This window comes from Phodopus roborovskii, unplaced genomic scaffold (genome assembly GCF_943737965.1).
Source record: "Phodopus roborovskii unplaced genomic scaffold, PHOROB, whole genome shotgun sequence".
Taxonomy (NCBI): domain Eukaryota; kingdom Metazoa; phylum Chordata; class Mammalia; order Rodentia; family Cricetidae; genus Phodopus; species Phodopus roborovskii.
The window spans coordinates 7403999-7424809 of record NW_026126410.1 but is presented as its reverse complement, the minus strand read 5'-3'; the positions used below and the strand labels follow the sequence as shown (position 1 = coordinate 7424809).

The 20811-nt window shown below is 38.4% G+C and overlaps 1 protein-coding gene across 1 annotated transcript in view; it reads right to left on the bottom strand.

Annotated features, from left to right (window-relative positions):
* Nucleotides 1-20097, bottom strand: part of Vegfc (vascular endothelial growth factor C) — a 99058-nt gene extending 78961 nt beyond the window's left edge. Inside the window, exon 1 of the mRNA XM_051182426.1 lies at nucleotides 19371-20097. Within this exon, the coding sequence (XP_051038383.1) occupies nucleotides 19371-19517 (147 nt within the window). The 5' untranslated portion in view covers nucleotides 19518-20097. The remainder of the gene's footprint in view (nucleotides 1-19370) is intronic.
* Nucleotides 20098-20811: the final 714 nt, after the last annotated feature.

The following is a 20811-nucleotide window of genomic DNA, read 5'->3' as shown; positions in this document are numbered from 1 at the left end:
TGTCTCTCATTTTCTTCATAGCTTTTTGTTGTTGTTGTTGGTCTAATTATCCTGAATTCTGGTGCATCTTATTACCCTGCTGATGGACCAAATGAACAGCAGAGTTTTAACAAACTTTGTAGCACTAAACTTGTATTTAGATGAACAAGTATCAAGCATCAATCATAGCAGACAGTCCTGAGCACCACAGCATGCACACTTTCAGTCTAAGCAGCTGGCATCAGAAAACATCCATGCTGACAAGAACTAAATTAAATGTGATTATCCATCTTGATCCATGTCGGGAAGGAGATAAGCTGCATTTGTCAGTAGTTTCCAACTTAACATCATTTTGGACTTAGTGTTTTTCTTGGCTATGTAACTTGTTCCTGGGAAATACATTACTCTTCCAAATCTATCTGTTACTAACTATAGTTTATAACTTATATGCAAAGTCTCAGCCCTTTCCATAATGGCCAGTTCTTAGCCTGTATAATAATCACATACCAGACCTTCGCTATCTGTGCTTTCCAATGTCTTACTCTTGGAATTCTCAGGTTCAAGCCCTTTTCTACATGACCACCATCAAAAGATCATTCTTAAAAGCTAACCAATCTTCTTCTAAACATTCATCTTTAATTAATACTTGCTCAGCACTTAATAATCACTTGGTCTCATCTCATTCTGAGGAAGAGCTGGGGTGATAGCTCTGTCAATATAGAACTTAGCCAAAAACAAGATGACCTGAATTCAGATCTCCAGCATCCAGATGACAACCTGGGCATAGCACATGCCTGTAATCACAATGCAAAAACACAGAGACAGTAAGAATCCCGAGGCTGACTGGCCAGCCAGTCATTCCAATCAGGGCACTCCTGGTTCTTTCAGATGTGCAGTCTCAAGAAATAATGTGAACAGCAATTTGAAGAAGACACCCAATATCAACCTCTAACTTTTGACATCCAAAGATATGGGTAACTGCATGCACCTGCAAGTGTACGTGCCTGTACACACAAGTGTGCACATGCACGCGCACACACACACACACATTTGCACATACATATAAACATCCTGCCACACATTTGCACACATGCACATACACACTCACACACACAAGAATTGCAATGACTCATCCCTAAACAACTATTATTGAATTACATTTAAATGCCCCTCAAGAATTTCCTATTGAAAAGAATAGGAGTTTCTGCTAAGAAATGATCCCAGTTATCTACATTAAGGAAGAAAGCTAATGAAAAGGAAAAAAGTCACAACTGAATCACAAATAGTTATAAATACACATGAAACTAAAATAACTTCCTGGTGCAAAATCTCAAAGCTATACATTGTAGTAGATTGTGGTTTCGTAAGAATAAATAGCCCTTATTTATTAGATAATTAGAAGATATGAGAAATCTTCATCTGTATAGAAATTCTAAGGTTTAATCTGTTAGTTCATGTAATTATGAAATACTTGTTTCAAGGATGTCATTTAGCTCCTACAGCTTCCCTAGCAGGGTGGATCATGAGTTTAATTGAGTCATTCTTCCCTTACTTCCTTCTACTTTGTACTTTATCAAAACTACAAGAAATTAAGCACTATTAATATAAATAGGAAGTAGTTTACATATTACAATGAGACTTGCAGCATTTTTATAAAACTAGAATGAAAACCTTTGGTGTTTGGAATGTTATCAACAATCAGATAAGAGGGAATCTTGGGGGCATGGAGAGTAAGTATGATGAGAGAGTAAGCTTGCTTGATACTAACATGAGCCAATATAAACAACATGTAAAATGATTATTATTTGAACTAAAAAAAAGTATCTCTAAGTGTAATAAAAGAAATGAAATCAAGCAAAATCATTTGTATATTTTCAAAAAGTATATTTTCAGCTGTGCCAGAGTGTTGAGAATACCCAAACTGGGCTTTCAATCCCATAAAGAAGATATGGTATTTTAAACTTTTGTCTCTGATGTGTATCTACTAAATCACAACTCGAAGTCAACAAGTGAGGATCAAACCAGTCAGAACTAGCAAGGGCTCCACACAATACTCCGTGTCATGTTGTAATGTAACTGAAGCAACGTGTTTCATCTCACCTGACTATCAGAGATTATACAGTATCATCCGTTTTATTCAGTGTGTTCCGTTGCTGTGAAGCAACACCATGACTACAGCAACTCTTATAAAAGAAAGCATTTAACACGTCAGCTTACAATTTCAGAGATTTACTCTATTCTCATCATGGTTGGGAGCATGACTACATGTAGGCAGACATGGTACTAAAGAGGTAGTTGAGAGTTATTTATCTGGATCCAAAAGCAGCAGGAAGTGACAGTGACACATTGGTCAGGATTGAGCATCTGAGACCTCAAAGCCTACCCACAATAGAATACTTCCCCCCTACTCTAATACAGACCTACTCCAACACACACCCAATACACACCTACTCCAACAAGGCCTTTTGATAGTGTCCCTTCCAAAGGGACTGTGGTGGCCATTTTTTATTCAAATCACCACATCAATGATAAACAGAAAAATGAGACTTCCAAACAGGCATATATGATGAACAACTGTCTACAACTTTCAAAATAAGAAAATTCATTATGCTTTTTGATTCAAGAACTGCTATGAACTTCACAAATGCAAAGGAAAGCTATCTGAAGTGCTTAACCAATGATAGCATGCATTCAAGTTCATGCTAAACAACAACTGGATATGTCTCTGTAATACATTAAAGACTAAATATGAAATTAGAGAATTTAAGGAAATAACACATCTTGACTCAAGATATAATTGGTACAATTACAAAACACAGCCCAAATGGAAACTACAAGGAGGTATCATTATGGCAAGAGTGACAGTGAGAACAGTAGAAAGAGAAGATGTTGGTGCAACTATAAATACAAATGAAAAAACTAATCTAAATCCCTTCTCCTAGTCCTGCCCCAGTTATAGGGGAACTACAAATATTAATGTGAAAGTAAAAATAACCAGGCTTCTAGAAAACATTCTATGATGCTAAGCATACACCAATTTTTTTCCTCTCATTTATTTTATTTTATTTTATTTAAATTTGAAACAAGCTTGTTTTATATACCAATTCAAGTTCCCACATTCTCCTGTCCTCCCCTGCTCCCCACACCAACCCCCATCCCATCTCCATTCTGCTCTCCGGGGAGAATTTAACAAACACAGATAGCATTAATAAATGGGTGCTAGGATGAGCTTCATTTTCTCCTGTGGGCCACGACAGGAGAGTAACTCATACTTAAGGGCTTAACAATTTTGGCAGGCATGAGATAATGAGCCAATGCTTTATTTGAATGGAACACAAACATAAAACATTGCTTTTAATGGACTTCCTTGCAATTTGGTAAGGAGCAAAAGTTTGAGTAAAATGGTCCAGCTGGTAGAACTATTTTTGGAGGTTTTGTAAACTTTAGGAGGTGAGCCCTATATAGAGGCAGTTGGTCACTGAGGGAATGTCCTTGAGATATCTTGAGCCTAGACTTTCTGTCCCTTGTCTCTGCTTCCTGTTTGCCATGAAGTGAGCATAATAGCATCTGCCACATGTCCCCACTGGCAGGATGCTCTTCTACACCAAGGGTCTGAAATATGCAGCCTCTATTAAACCATGAGCTAAAAGTAGGTCTTTCCTCCCTTGCATTGTTTCCACCACATACTTTGTGACAACAATGAGAAAAGCATATATTGTTTAGCTTTTCAACAAACAAAAAGATATATTTTTTTCTCTAGTTTATAGTCAAGGAAGACAGACTTAGTGGGCATAAATCCATTTAAAAAAAAAAAAAAACCCTAGATCTGACTCCATTAAGTCCATGTGATTTCAACTACCTTATGCTCTCTATTAATAGTTCAAAATATAATGAGTGAAGATAATATACTAAAGTTATCTGGGAGTCAAATCTAGGTCCCCATATTTAGTAAAAATATGTACCTAGCAATCCATAGTAAATAAATTCTATAAAGCATAGTCTTAAAATGCTTGAGAAGAACCTTTATTCTCTAGAAATATGTCTTCAGGCAAATTTCAAAATATCAGGCAATTATATAGAACTATAAAACAGCAATTATGGAAATTAAACTAGAGTAAATGTTCAGTCTCTTGATTGTTAGCTGGTTCCTATCCCTTTTATTCCAATGACCTTCAAGCACTTAGAGAAGTTATACCAACAACAACCAGAGCCAAGTCTCTCTGAAGCATTCGAGTAGCTTCTGCAAATACTATTACTTAAAAGTAGGGTTCTGTGTTTAAAAAAAGACCTTTTGTTATTGAAAAGTATTTTACAATATATCTGGCAATTATATATATGTGGCTACTTAGAGACTTTCTTTCCAAATTTGGCAAGCCATTGAGGATGAAAAACAGTAAATTCTAATATTACTGAAACTGTTATTATGGAAACAGTTTAAGATATTAGTCACCAGGATGATTTTTAAAAATATATTTAGCAGGTTGGTTTGACGACTGATGAAGCCACTTTTACAAGGTGACCTGGTATTTCCAGTGACCACAGAGATTATTGCCCTGAGACAGAAGAGCAAAATAAAGCCCCACGGTAGACATCCCAGACAGAGGAATTAAAAATAGCACATAGCATGTTTCAACTTTGATATTGTCTACTTCTGGGGCCCTGTCTCTAAAAAGAATAACTAAAATATTTCAGAAAGCAGCACACTGTTCAGTGGTTTTAAAAATCGCAGTTTAGAGTTTAATTAAACACTGTGGAACCGCAGGGTAACTGGTGAACAGTGAGGTTCATCATGCTTTGTTAGCCTTTGATGAGCACCTTTATGTCCACAGAGCGGCCATTCTCACTGAACAACACAAGTTCTCATGAGAATCATACAACACCCTCTTATTTCATACTACACGAAAATTGAAATAACTTATGCAAACATTGCCTCTCATAGCAATTATTTAGTCATCTTTCAAAACAAGAATCAATGTTAAATGTAAATTCAGATGTGAACACCATCAGCCCATTTGACAGATATATTGTAAAATTCAGTTCAAAATATCAAGGTCGCATAATCCAACTGTAGGTGAAAATTCAAAAAATATAAGCTAGTCAAATCCTAGTAAGGAAATTAAATGGGAAAATGTTCAAAATTCAAACTTCTTGAAGGAATAGATGTTTCCTTCCTTTCCATGCCCAAGTCCCATTACAACTGATACATGGTATAATTAGTGAAAGTGTGTTTTACATGTGCATGATTAAGAATTAGAATAAATGGGAGCTGGAGAGATGATGGCTCAAAATTTAAGAACATTTGTTCTTGAAGAGGCCCTAGGTCCAGTTTTCAGCACCCACATGGTGTCTAGCAACTGTCTGTAATTCCAATCCCAGAGGGTCTGTTACCTTTCTCTGACCTCCATGGGTACCAGGAAGACTTGTGGTATATATACTTACATGCAAGTGGACAAAAAACATTCATACCCATAAAAATAAATAAATCTCTCATAGAGAATTAGAATAATGAAATCAAGAGGGTGGAATATCAAGGATAATAAGGAAATAAAGAAATGTGTTACAATTTCCCACTAACGTCACAAATGCACTAAATACATTTTTGAGCTTCTGGCTTTCTTAATATCCTTTGTTAGTGGGTAAATCATACTGTTCAAGAGGGACACACATACAAACTCCTGAACACACATGAAGAATTCCAGAGTTCCACATTTAAACCAACAGCATAGGACTCTGCTTGAGAAACTTGTCTCCCTGGAGAGACTGCATTGCATGTGCACCTGCGGTATCACAGTGGTGTCAAAAATGTAACCATTCACCAGTTTGATTATTTGGATTTTTTTTTTTTTTTTGCCCTAACCACATAGTCCATGCCCGTGAGCTAACATTTGCTATCCCCAGTTGCACACAAACACATGGAAAAACAGAGCATTCTGACTGAAGAATGTCAGGTCTTGGTCCATACAGTAAACCTCAGGGAGAATTAACGTTGGAAAATTTCCTGCTTTTATCTTTATATGTAGACCATACAAAAGTGATGGAATACGAAATATTCTTTCTGTTACAGAAAACAATGCAATAACATAATTTGATTTTATTTGGCCAAAACCTACATTATTTTAGTACTTTTTCAGAGCAACAGCCTTCCCAAGATTTTCCTTTCTCTATTATGCGTCTATTTTTGACACATTAAAATTAGTGAGTTCAAATCCTCATGTGTATGAATATTTCATGTAAAAATGTTCTATGCAAATTAGGTCTTAAATCTTTTGGACATAGATAGTAATATTAATCTTACTCAAAATGCGGTGTTTCAAAACATCAAACTTGTTAGTTATTCTAAAAACAATGCTTCAAGATTGTAAGCCACAAGAAGGGAAAATAGCTAGAAATCTGCATCAAAATACAACAAATACTACAAGTTTCCTATTAAAGTCTATTTTCCATTTCTTCCTTACAAGGAGAATTTGGATATCTTTGAAATCACTCATCCTTTCCTTCTCAGCCTGTACTGAAGTTAAAAGCAGCAAAAAAGATAGTTTTGATCAAAAATTATTTTGAGAAACTTTTGTCTTTTTGTTGAAATACTACCCCCCCACACATCTATTGATCTGTTCATCCTTCCTTGCAGTCAGGTATAATGTTATGTAGGCCTAAGTCTCTACAGCCACAAAAGGGGAAACACAACAAAGAAAAGCACACTCATGCTAGGATGAACAATTGAAAAAGAGACTGAAGTCCAGAACATTGAGGATATATAATGGAGAGGTCATCTGTACTGTGCTGCATCTTAGCCACCCACAGAGGTTGTTTAGTTACTGTATAGAAATAAAGTTCAATTTTCTTCAACAACTCAATGGCTTTTGTTAATACATCCAGAATTCAATTTAACTAAAAATCTCAAAATATTTGGTAACGTCACTTAAGACAGAAATACAGTTATTTCATGGTTTTGCCATAACTATTAAAAGTTCTGTTTAGTATCAAAGAATGGGAGTATAGACAAAAGCTTGGGAAAGAAGAGCAAAGAAAGAAAACTGGAAGCAAATTGTTAAATTGAGGAAAGGCAAGGAGGAACATGATAATCATAGCACTTGATCAAAGAGAAGTAGCAATGATGCTGTGATTCCAGCTGATCCATTAGGATGGTGTTATGCTCAATAAATGTTCATGTAAAGTACTAATTTTCAGAAACACTGGCTTATATTTATAAAGACAATTTCAAATAAAAACAAATGACAATTTAATATCCTTGTTGGAGCCCATTTCTTAGGGTGGGATGGCAAGCTCAGTGGCAGCAGGAACACCATATAAGCCAGGTACATGAGCTAGCTTGTTGGACCCCACTCTTCATGATGGGATGCCATGCTCAGCCTTAAAGTACTGAAGAGGGGTCAGGTCCTGCCCCAGCCTATTGTGCCAGACTATGTTGACTCCTTATGGGAGACCTTCCATGAAAAGGAGTAGACTAGGGGTGGACTGGTCGGGTGTGAACTGGGGTGGGAGAACTGTGGTTGGCATGTAAAATGAAATCAAAATACTATTTAAAATGGGGGGGGGGAATCCATGCTTGTGAAACTTACAATGTCCTAAGCAAATTTCCAGGGAAGAAAAAGTAGAAACAAAACCATCAAGAATCAGAATGAAATAATAGATTTTGCCAGATATGCTAGCTTGGGAGGTAGAGGCAGAGGCTGGTAGAGTTTGAGGCCAGCCTGGTCTACAGAGCAAGTTCCAGGAGAGCCAGGGATACATAGAAAAATGCTGTCTTGAGGTTTCCTTGTTTGTTTGTTTTGTTTGTTTTGGTTTGCTTTTTTAGAAATAAGATTGATTTCCCTACTTAAGCTCAGTAAAAATGTTATTCATTGATCTAGATTATGTTTTGAAGAGATACAGCAGAACATGTTTTAATTAAGATTGCTTCCTATATGTGACTTGATTTGTCTCCTGTAGATTGCCAAGTAAGAATATCTTAAAAGTCAATTGCTCCTGCTTCAGACTGGACAAGCTGTGGAGCAACTGATCTGATTTAAATAATGGATACAGTCAAAATGCTTTAACACAGGAAATGCGTTGCACAAATGCTGCCAACTCCAAGTCTAACAAACAACCAATAAGATCTGGCATACGTGATTTCAGACATATGTCCTGGAAATAAAATGAACAAATCCTTAGCCCAAAAGAGAAATAAATAAATTGGAAGGAGAAGGCTGATCAAGACTCAAATCCTGAATCATTTTAGATGTATGGCTGCCTGGCTTGTACTCTTCAGTTCCAGTTTATGACTAGGAAAAACAATGTAACCAAAAGGAATGCAGCAAGTCTATAAGTAAACTATTAAAAAAATTATATTAACTTGTACAAAATTTCATTTAATGCTTGGTTCTCTTTCTACAAGGAAAAAAAAATGTTAACCTGAAACACTTAATCAGTGAAGAACAGTTTGTAACATTTGGAAGTATGTTGGACAGAGCACTTGGGAAGAAAAGACTGCAAGTCACACACTTGTGTTTTGTTATCACCTCTAGACATTCCTTTGCGTTTTAGAACTGCAGTTTAAACAGTTAGGTGACATCTGCAAGCCTTTGTTGATAGATGTTGTAAGCTTGTGAGTCATAAACTGTATACTCAGCTGTTTTACATTTCAATGAGCATTCTTTCCTAAGGTTCCATCTGAGGACTCTGATGACACATCCAGGGTTCCCAAGGCCTACCATCAATCAGGATTTCTGAATAGTTCAGGTGTGTTAATTATTCACTGATTTCAGGAAACTTAGGAAAATACTTCAACATTGTTCCTTGCAAATTTCAAGGGTTCTCATTCAATTTTTCTCTCTAAAACCTTTAAGAATATCTGCCTCTATAAGGTTGAGGTCCTATGGGTTTGTCCCTGTCTACTTTGGCATGTCTATTGGTGTGGGCCTTGTTCAGCTCATTTTGGAGTAGTCATGTTGGTGATACATTTTGGGTGTAGCTTCTGGCATTACTTGGAGACAAAGTTTCACAACAAATTCAGTGATCTTCTGGCTCTTGCAATCTTTCTACCCCTTCTTCCACAATATTCCTTGTATCTTAGTGTGGGGACTTTTGTAGATGTAACCATTGGGACTGGACTCTACAACTCTGCATTTTGATTGGTTGTGGTTTTCTACAGCAGTCTCTATCTGTTGCAAAGAAATTTTTTGACCATGCAATCTTTCAAAGGAGTGAGGTAACCAGCAATCCTATGAATAAAATCAGTGACCAGCATGGTACAATAATAGTAATGATGTGGTAGTAGTGGCATGTACACCTCAGTAGCAACCAACAACTCTCTAATTGGACTTAAGGCCAGCTCAACAAGAGGGAAACCATGTCTGGTACTGGAAACCTAGCTAATTACTTAGTGCTGGTGAAGTCATGGGTATTGGAGGAGAATCTACAACCACTAATTTACTAAACCACTATAATCCCTAATAACTTAAACATTTAGCCTTTATTTTCTTATTTTACATATCGATAACATTTAGCCTTATACACAAAGGTAAGTGTAGTTCTCACTTCTCATCAAGGAAAGTTCCCTACTGCTTTACAAACATTATAACATAATGAACAAAGAGAATGGCCTTACCAATACATACAACCTTTATTTTTTTCAAAGCCACTACTGAGTAAGTCATCTTAATGCACACATAAAACAGAAATAAAAGAATTTTAAAGTATCCATCAGCCAAGTATAGAAGTTGAATTACAAAGATACAAATTATCCTAATTTTAAGAGTGAGTACATTCAGATCACCATAGTGTAAATTTAGAAAGGTAATCCTCGGTTCGGGTATTATGTAGTGATTATGAAAGTCTTGGTCCATATAAATGTGAAAACTTTCTTTTGACATACAGAACCACAATTTGATATTGTAAAAATTTCTTTTTTGCAGGGAAGAAAACAAGGAAACAAGAAGAAAAAGTTTATTTAGCAGAAAAGTGATTTAAGGTGTATTATACAAGTTTTAGGTTTGTTTGCTTTCAGTGTTTTCCTTATATCAAAATGAACAACTCACCTATATCAAGAGTAAATTTTCATCCTGGTCTTAATATTTTCATGTATTAAAGTGTATGTTCTTTATTAATGTTTCACTGTTAGCTTAGTATTTCTTACTTTGATGTCCAGATGGGAATAGTTTCAACTCTTAAGTCTCTTTAATACATAAAATACTTTGCTTCCTTGAATCATACCAAACCGCTTCCTCTGGATTTTAAGATTTAAACACTAGAACAGAAAGTGCTAAATCCACTAACATATGTTATAAAGTGACTGACAGAAATACAAGGCTTCTCTTGGGAATAGGGACAGTATCTACTTCACAGACTCTGTATGCATAAATATCTGGTTCCTTGGTTTACTTTAATTACTACTGAACATTTTAAAAGTCTAAAAAATGTTTAAGAACTTGGAAACTTTTAAAGAAGGCTATATTTTACTCATAATTACAGTCACGAATATATTGTATTTTCATCAAAACAAATATAAGTACAAGATAGGAACATGCAGAAGAGAGGACAATGTGAGTGTATATGCAGATGATCTACTGTGACAAATGCAGATCCCTTACAGGTAACATTGCTTGGAAGATTCAATAACTTGACTGGGTTGCAATGAATTTATGTTGCTATTTGCCAAAAGTAGAGAAAAAAAAAAAACATTTCTAGAACTGGCTTAGCAGATAGAGCACTGGCTACCACTCCAGATGGCCCACATGGTGGCTCCCAATTGTCTGAAACCCCAACCCTAGGGAATCTGAACACTCATTTGGCCTCTGGGGGAGGCAAGCACACAGATGAGATACATATATAGACAGAAATTAAATAAAATGAAAATAAATTTAAAACCTCATTTAGGCAAAGAACAAATAAGGAAGCACAACCGTCTTCTACAAAAGAATGCTACTTGAAACAAAGTGGTCCTTAACATATCCTAAACAAATCATTTTCCAATAACCAGCCCAGAAATTCAATGAGCAAATTCAACCTTACAAACTTTTAACAAATTTTGTATTGTCAAAGACTGATGGCCTCCCCCACAACGCATCACAGAGTTGAAAATGCATGCTTCTTTACACTATTTCTGTACACTTTATACAGACACAGCCCTATACTGATAGTTACTAGACATATAATAAACATTTCAAGTCATAAGACCAGCTAATATTACAATACAATCAAATCCACCCTTGAAAAAGTTATCTACTGCAAGCCAAAATAATAGAAAGATGCATAATTAGGGATGAAAATATAATAAAAGACCCAACTTCCAAAAGAATTTAAGTTTAAACTCAAATTGATAAAAAAAATCTCACTATATACTACCATATATATTATATATATATTCATAATATGTATATATTGTAATATGAAGATGCATAAGCAATAAAAGCATTTCTGGCAGTGATAGACACATTATTTTGTAATTGAATGTCTATCAAGAGAGCCAAACTTGAATTTCAGAGGTTGTTGGCTAAAGGATTCAGGAGCTTCTAAAACATGTCCTTGTGTATGCCTGCTTTCTACTCACTGACGAAGTACTCAACACTTCATATATATTTGGATGCATGGTTCTCAGGTTTCAGTACACGATCACTTGGCTCTGTCATTTTGGTCTATGGCAAAATGTGTGTGTGTGTGTGTGTGTGTGTGTGTGTGTGTGTGTGTGTGTGTGTGTGTGATAACAGAGTGCTAACCTGAGCTGCCAGCAAGGCTGGAGGTGTTGATTCTGCTATCTCCAAGGGAATGGTCTTAGTAACCTCAATCAATTCATTTCCCTTAGACCCCCAATCCCAAACAGTTCCACCACTTCCCCAAAGCATCCACTATAGGCTGGCATCCAACCCATAAGTAGAGAGAGAGAAATGATGGAAAGAATGAATGAGGAGAGGTACATGGTTCAAAACAGAGTTACTTCTGTGTAAAATATGGCAGTCACAAAAACATAACTCCTCCTTTATGTCTGTGGTGGTGATTTGAATGGCCTCCATTTGCTCTTACATTTGAATACTTTGTCCCTGGTTGGTGGAACTCTTTGAGACGTGGCGTGCTACTGTGGCACACTTGGTAGGCTTTGGGGTTTCAAAAGACCCCGGCCATCATTAGTGTCTCTCTCTGCCTAGTGATAATGAATCATGGTGTGAACTCTCAGTCAGTTCCTTTACTCCGTCATCATGTATTCTAATTGTTGAAACACTAAGCCAAATAAAATGCTTTCTCTTTTTGCCTTGATCATGGAGTATATCAAAGCAACAGGAAAGAACCTAGGGACGTGAACAGTCAAATGAGTGTGGAACTAAGCAATCATATTGATCTGAAATTTCCTATTACTAGTTCATTGTCACGTTTCACCATGTGTCAGTAAAATAGTGATGTCCTACTCATGGAGACACATCACAATGCTGTACTTTCCTAAATTAGAATTATTCTCCACACATCAAGTATCATTACTAACGATTTTGGGAGGGAACACTCTTATGTTAAGATCTGTGACTTTCTTATTAGTTTAGTGCATGTATGCAAAGCAGCTCCAGACACCCTGGTTTTCAATGTGATTGTCATAACTTACGAATAATTTTGGCCCGAAATTCTAATTTGGTATGCATAAACACAAAAAGTAAAAGAAAGTCAAGAGACAAAAAAGAAAGTCAAGGGACTCAAAGAGGACAAACAATGAATCACTCTCTTCTCAAAACTAAAATTTGGCTCCAAGACAAAAGGATTAGTTTGTTTTCCTAGTATGTCATTAATGTCACGACCCATAAGCAAACATGAATCTAAGTGGTCCATTTTCAAACCAGAAACTTGGAAGAGGGCTTTAAAAAGAATACAGTAACTGAATGCACATAGCAGACACAAATAAAGAAAAGGAATTAAAAATATTCCATTTAGGCAATGATATTGTAGTAAAGTAAACCATGGTGGTTTCAAACAGACCCACATCTGGTCCTTGATATTAACCGGCTACTTCCATGAAACTGTTTGAGTGAGTGGAAATAGCAATGCATTTTAAAGATTATAAGAACTCAATTATGGGACACAAGGCAGCTGTGAAGCCACTCGAGTTAAAGGAAAATGAAGAATTTTATTTAAGATTTCAAATTTGCCAAATGTATCTACTCCTTTTTGGTCAGAAGGGGACATGAGATGGGGATGGTCCTAACTGACGAGTGCAGAGAGAAATGAGAAAAGGAACCATTTTCTTTGTGAAAAGCTACAGATCAGGCTTCTACCACCACACTTTTTTAAGTAAGGTAATTATGTTTGCCATTTCTGAAAAGTTTGTACACATTTCCCACTACTTGTTTGAGGAAGCAGTTACGTAGGTTTGGGTGTGAATAGTTAATTCCGATGAGGAAGATGTGATGTTTGTCTCTGTATGGCACATACATTGGCACACTTTTGATCTGTTATACTTTGTTTTGTTTCTAACTCTTCTAGTATTTTAGCAAGCTAGACTCTAAAATATTGATTTCATGAAAATTTCCCTTCATGTTAAATAAACAATGTTATTTTTAATTGTGATTTGACCAAAAAGGTAAAATAAACATAAATAAATAAAAGCTCAGCAATAAGTAAGGAAAAATAGTATGTAAATGAAAAGCTACTATAAGAAATTAATTTCTGTAAAAATCTAAATCTGAATGCTGTGAAACTTCCACGTAAGTGCTTATTTGTGTGCTTAGATAAAATTCTAATCTTTAAATTAAAATTCAAAATGAAATTATTAAAAGGATGATACCAGTATGCATGTAGATACATGCATGTATAATCTATTTGTGCAGATTTATTTATATGCTGAATGGCTACTGTGTTATGTTTAGAAGTATGATTGATATCTGACGAAATGTCCTAAAGTGATCCAATGAATATAGGTATTGGGATCTTAAGAAAATGATTGGGTTCAAGATTATATTTAGACTTTAGAATTGTACATTCTCCTTATATTTAATATTTAATAGTCTCTTTTTCTTTAATTTTTGTTATATACATTTGTGTTGTATGTATACTATATATTTCTAATAAATAAATAAATATTACCTGCTCAGTCTGTATGTTGCTTGTATGAATATATTTTCATGGCTGATCATTTGACATTGGATAACAAATTAATGTCTTTTGTTTTTAATTTCTTTTTCCTGACCACTCCTGTTCCTCAATGCCCAGCAACACACAGTATTGGATACATGAGAATCATGCAGTTCATAGTACTGACCTAACAGAATGATCAAATGAAACCAACTATGGTAGACTGAGCACATTTAAAGCACCCAAGTAAACCATACTCCTCTAAGAGAGTTGATTCCATGATACATTGAAGGTACATCATATACCATACCAGATGCCATTCAGGAAGACAATCCCAAAGGAGCAATGAAAACTCACTCTTCCTAGCAAATTCACAGAAGTTTAGATGTTGCATAGAACTTTCATTGAGTTTTCTTCATAGTGTCTTCAGTGACCATGCATTTTAATATTTTAGGCAGTACATACTGAATTAATTTTAGATTTATACATTTGTCAACACACATAATAATATTGTTCAGATTTTAGATGTTCATACATTGAGTACCATATCAGCATATTAGCATATTCTGTTAAAGAGTGATATATATATGTATATATATATATTGTCCTAAGACAGGGTAATGATCTGGCCTAGGTCCACTGCATATATGTTATGGTTGTGTAGCTTGATGTTCTTCTGGGACTCCTAACAGTGGGAAAGCAGGCTGTATCTGACTCTTTGGTCTGCTTTTGGGACCCTTCTCCTCCTACTGGGTTGCCTTGTTCACCTTAAAATGAGAGGCTGTGCCTAATATTGTAATGTGCTATACCAGGTTTATTTGATATCCCTGGGAGGCATGCCCTTTTCTGAGGAGTGGCTATAGGAGAGAGGGCACCGGTGGGAAGAGAGTTAATCCATCCCTCTATCCATTACTTAACTACATACTCTTAAAACCTCAATGAAACAGTGTGATACTTTGTTGTGACCTTCATTTTACTTGTAAAGAAGCTAACCTGTGCTGTCCTTCAGGAAGAATGAGGCACTAGCAAGTATGAATGTGGGTAGCCAGGATAAGGATTTGGGTAGTATCACAGAGCCCACACCCCTCTCCATGGCTTCAAACTCTGTTCAAACAGTTCTGCTGTTGGCTGTCATGTGACTGCAACAAGTTGAAAACAGTGTTCTTGGAAGTTCAAGGCAAGGTAGGAGGGTTATGCAGGCAGAAGCAAAAGCAAGATAGGATCGAGCTTTCACCACGTAAGACTTTATGTGAAAGGAAAAGAAGGTTATTTGGAAATCAAGATATAAGCTAAAACAAATACCTGAAAAAAGGTCTACTGAAAACCTGTAGATGATACAAACTCCATCTTTTGAAACTACCATGGCAGTGTCCATACAAGGAAACAGTGAGAATTCATCATACAAAAAGTGTTTTAACACACTTTTACTATGAATGCTCAGTAAAACCAAATGATTCAATAGTCAGTTTACATAAACTACAAACTCTGAAACAAATACTGAATGAGAGATAGGAACTGAACATTTACACTGCAATAGAAACAATTACAAGTCTTAATTTCTTGTTGTAATACGTTAGAACAGAAATATAAATCAGACTCATTAACATCCCTTCTTATTCAAAGTTCTTTGCTGCATTCAATTTTTTTCCATCATGAAAAATCAATAAAACATTGACTACCAATTTACATAAATATGAACCTGCACCTTTGTAGCCAAAGATCACCTGATCTAATACCAAGAATGCATTTCTTCCAGTATAATGCAGTCTTTGAAAAATGACAAAACACATGCCCAGAGGCTGAGAAGGGATGTGCCTCTTGTCAACCATCATTGGTTCTTTCTGAACCTCTGATTTGTGAAGGCTTGTTATACATAAAAGGCATTTATTTATTTTTTACAAAATCACATTACAAATTTAGAAAATCTATTAGAAATTCTTGCAAGGGCCCTGGCTAAGCAGTCATTCTTTTAATATTTCTGTAAGCCAGGACATTTATTCACCAGGCATTGTGACAAAATTCATAATCATCCCAGAATGCAGAGTTAAAAAGCAGCTGATTCAGAAAAGGGGGACAGCAATCCAATCCTTCCCTGAGAGGAGGCTCCTGAGAAGTCAAACTCTAAGCATCTAACAGAAACTGATATGGGATGGAGTAAGCAGAGTTTACAGTATCTTATCCCTAATGTTAGAATTCTGGTGTTGCATAAGTGGGGGAGTTTCCTACTAAAAAGTATAGATAGGAGAACACAGAAACACAGACAAAGCTCCAACTAAATGATGACACATTACCACTATATTTACTATTTTACTTAAAGTTACATTTTTATTTGTTGAATGCTGGTTAGTATAAAATTTTTTTTAATTTTTCATAGAGATTGTATCTCTATGTCACAAGTTTATTGCATGCTTTTGTAGTTGGGGTTTCTTTCCCGCCAGATCCTGCCTGTCTTCAGCCCCAAATAAGCACACAGATATTAATTTATAAACTGTTGGCTGATGACTAGGGCTTCTTATTGGCTAGCTCTGTCTTAATTATTAATCCATTTCTATATACCTATGTATTTCCACGTGATTTGGTTAACCAAAGAATGCCAAGACCTGTTACTCCTTTGGAGGCTACATGGCACCCTTTTCGCGGCACCTTTCTGCCTCTCTCCTCGGCATCCTCCTCATTTCCTAGCCCCGCCTATCTTCCTGCCTCTACTGGCCAAACAGTTTTATTCATCAACCAATAAGAGAAACATGTACACAGAAGGACAGGCATCATCATGCCTTAAGTCCTGGCCCAAGACAGTCTCTTTCCTCTAAACCAGAGCTTCTCAATCTGTGGATTGTATTACCTTTGGAGATTGCACAGCAGATATCTTGAAAAACAGTAGCACAATTACAGTCATGAGATCATTTTATGATTGGAGGTCATCACAACATGAGGAACTCTATTAAAGGGTTGCAGCATTAGGAAGGTTGAGAACCATTGATGTAAGGGCTTACTTTGATGTTTATTTTGCTTTTCCAAATATGTCTTATTTCTGTCAGTATCCTAAGTGATCTGTGGAATTATACTGCTACCATTCATCCTCTATGAAACAGCCTAATTCTACAAGTAGAAAACACTGATTTCTCCTTCTCCTTTGACTTTCCCAATAACCAGTCCTCTGGGGCAACTCCTTCATCATGTCCCTCTGTCTCTGGCCTGCTGGGGCTGTGCATGACTCTCCATCTAATGTATTTCTTTTACTGCTTAGACCACCCCCCCAAGTAAAAGTCTTTATGACTTTTATCCAGTCTTATGATTGATTTCAATAGTCTGCTTATTATTACCTGGTTTCCCTAGGGTTCTCCATGCGTTGAAGTTAACTGAGGTGCTGTGAAAGGCCACTAGGGAGAGACATGGAGTCTTCACACCAGGGTTTGGGTCACTGTGAGAGTTTTACAGCAAGGAAGGGCACAGCAGTTTCACTGAAGTCATCAGAAAACAGGCTGTCAAAGGCCCCTTCACCCTCGATGTAACAGTTGAGTACAGCAAAAGTACACTGCACATGGAGCTCAAAGATATACAATAAATTTCCTCCTACAGATTATATATATACATATATCATATACTAAATATCGGTTCTCGTTCAGCATACAGAATTCAAGAGATGGTTAAATATGAAAACAGCCTTGCAGACAAAATACATAGACTTTTCAGAGAAAAGGAGAAATTTAATGACAATAACCTTGAAAATTAAAAATAAGGGATTTTAAAATTATTATTATTATTAATTTGTCCTGGAACTATCCACCTTCTTATAGCACACACCTCAGCACTTGACACGCACACTCACGCTCACTCATGCTTGGTATAGTCATGCATGACTGACTATTATGTCAACTATTGGCTTATCAGGAAAGACTTCTCATTTTACTCAATCTTCACACTTTCTTACTGCAAATCAAAGCCAGTTATCACAGGGAGTACAGATGTTGCCTGGTAAGTCATACCTACATTTGAAGTGTCGGAAAGTGAAGGGTTCTGGCAAAACTGAAGGGTTCAAATTACAACAAGTGTTACTGGGTGCAGAGCTTTATTCTTGTGGTGTTTTGGGACAATACTTTCCTCATCACTATAGTTACAGTAATATGTTTATGCTGGAAGTTATGATTCTCATAATGAACTACAAATTCCGATACTTTTTATTTTTCCCAAATGTAAACACAATGGTTGTTTGATATTTTAGAAAATACTTTTGCCTTTATTAAAGTGTATCCCAGACAAAACCTAGGGAAGGTGATTTGATCTCTGCACATCTAGTATGTGTTCCCCATAAAGTCAACTGAGAGTAGAGAGGAACATACCCCTTGCCTTTTCCCACTTACTGTCAGCTAAAGTAGATCACTTTAGCCTGGTTCCAGCCAGGGGGCCTTCACAATGCAGTAAATACATACAAAACTTTTTCAAGAGTTCAAAACATTAAGATTCATAAATACTCTTTAGAAGGTTCCAGTGAGAAGTACACAAGAATCAAATGTCTTCAAAAGTGCTTTAACATGTTTAGGAAAGGTACTCTTTAAAAATAAATAAATAAAATAAACACATTGACCCTTCAATTTTTACTATGTCATCGCCAGGGTTTAGAAACACAATTGATACAGCTGGGGTAAAGTCTCTCTTGATTATGATTTTAAAAATTCCAATCTCTTTTACAACTTAGATTTGGGCAAGTTCAAGTTAATCCTAAAATCTAAAAAGCTTCAAGCCCAGTTACTAAATTTACTTCCACTTTTTCCAAACTAGTTCCCAGAGCCCAGGGCTCCTGCAATAAACACTCCAGGAGCAGAGACCTAAGCTGTCTAGTCACACACCCCAGAAGCTCTTTGGAGTCCAAAGAACCAGCCAGGGAAAGAAAAGAACATTTCCTTACAGCAACGAAATTCTCTCTGGAGCCATGCTACCAGGGCAGGGTGCAAGCTTCCCTGTTGGCACCAGGAGACCACTCAGAAGTAGAAATCTCCGTGTGTGTGTGTGTGTGTGTGAGAGAGAGAGAGAGAGAGAGAGAGAGAGAGAGAGAGAGAGAGAGAGAGAGAGAGAGAGAGAGAGAGAGAGAGAGAGACTGAACACCTCTTTGGGCCCTTCCCTCCTCTCACTTGCTTTCCTCTCTAAACAGCGTTTCACAGAAAAAGAAGGGCAACCGGGCTCCAGGAAAGAGTTCACCAATCTCTAACTTTGGATCCAAAGGTTAAATAAATAATTATGCACACTCTCCACGGCAGGTTCTCTGTACACCCAGGAAAGCCAAGCCCGCAGTCCAGGGCTGGGCGCTGGGGATCCTCAGCCCAGCCCGGCAGGGTCCGCGCACCTACCTTGACCTCGCCCCCGTCGGGCTCCGCTTCCGAGAAGTCCAGTCCCGACTCGAAGGCGGCGGCGGTAGCGGGCGCCTCGCGGGGACCCGGGATCAGCGCAGCGGCGAGCAAGGAACACGCCAGAGCCAAGAAGCCCAGCAAGTGCATGGTGGAAGGACCGGGAGCAGGGAGGCCGGTCCGCTGGCAGGCGCAGGCTGAGGAGCGAGGCTGAGGTCCCGTCCTCGTCCCAGTCCCGCGGTTTCCTTTGGGGGGACCCCCCTGGGCGAGCGGATCCCGGGAGCTCCGCAGCTCCCAACTTTTGCCCTCGGCTATGGCAGTCCGCGCCGGGGAGAGGCGCCGGGTGTCAGGTACGAGACTCACAGGAAACCGGACATCCGAGCTGCCCTCGGTGGCGGCCCGCGAGGTGAAGCGAGGGCGCCGGGGGCCGGCTCCGCCGCCGCCGCCGATCGCGGTTTTGTTTTGGCGTTTTTGCAAAGACGGGGGTGGGGTGGGGGGAGCTTGATTGCTTAAACCCAGTCACCCCGAGATGTTCCCCTCGTGCCGAAGAGCCCGCGGGTCCCTCGTCCCCCTCCTCCCTCCCCTCGCCCGAAGTGAAAGGAGCCGGGCCGCAAGAGCCGCGGGAGAGGCGGTGGCGGCGGCGGAGCCCGGGGGGCGGGAGGAGGGCGGCGGGACGCCCGGCGGCGGCGAGGCCGGCGAGCTCCCGGGCGCTCGAGCCTCCTGCGCGCGCGGGGCCGAGCGGTGGCGGTGGCGGCGGCGGGCGCAGGGGCAGGGCATGACTGATGCGCCCTCTGCCTGCGCTTATGTGAGAGAAAGCGGCCGAGGGAGGGAGCGTGCCTAGCCCCGTCTGCCCTCCCCTCTCTTTTCCTCGGAAGCTCGCTCCCTCCAGCCCCACCTCCAAACTCTCCTTGCTTTCCCTTTCAACCCCCTTGTCTCCAGACCCTGCTAGGAGGGAGGGGGAGGCCAGAGGCTCAAGTTAAGTCTGGGAGTGGAGCTCTGTCCTCAGGACCAGATAGGGGTAGGAGAGTTTTGTTGATGTTGTTGTTGTTTGGGGAGGGGATGTAGTTGTGTATAGAAGGGGATTCATGTTTGGTCCCTGGAAGTACCTTGAGGTCAAGTCTTAACTCCATGCATTCTTTGTCCTCAGAGCCCCCACTAAGTTTGAAATCAGCCTGAGAGTTCTAAAACACTTCCAAGAGAAAGTCACCATTATGGAGATTTTAGGGGCCGTGGAATAAGAAGTGCCCACCACCACCACCTCCACTGATTTCTGTGTAGTGGTGTGAAGTAAGAACATGGTACATCTCAGAATACAGGTCAGCCTGTTGAGATAGATTTTAGGTTAGTGATCTTAAGAAAGTTCTAAACTTCCAGCAAATGGAGAGATAAGCCAGGGGCCAGGGTCTCCCTACCCACCCTCACCACCAAAAAAAAAAAAAAGTTT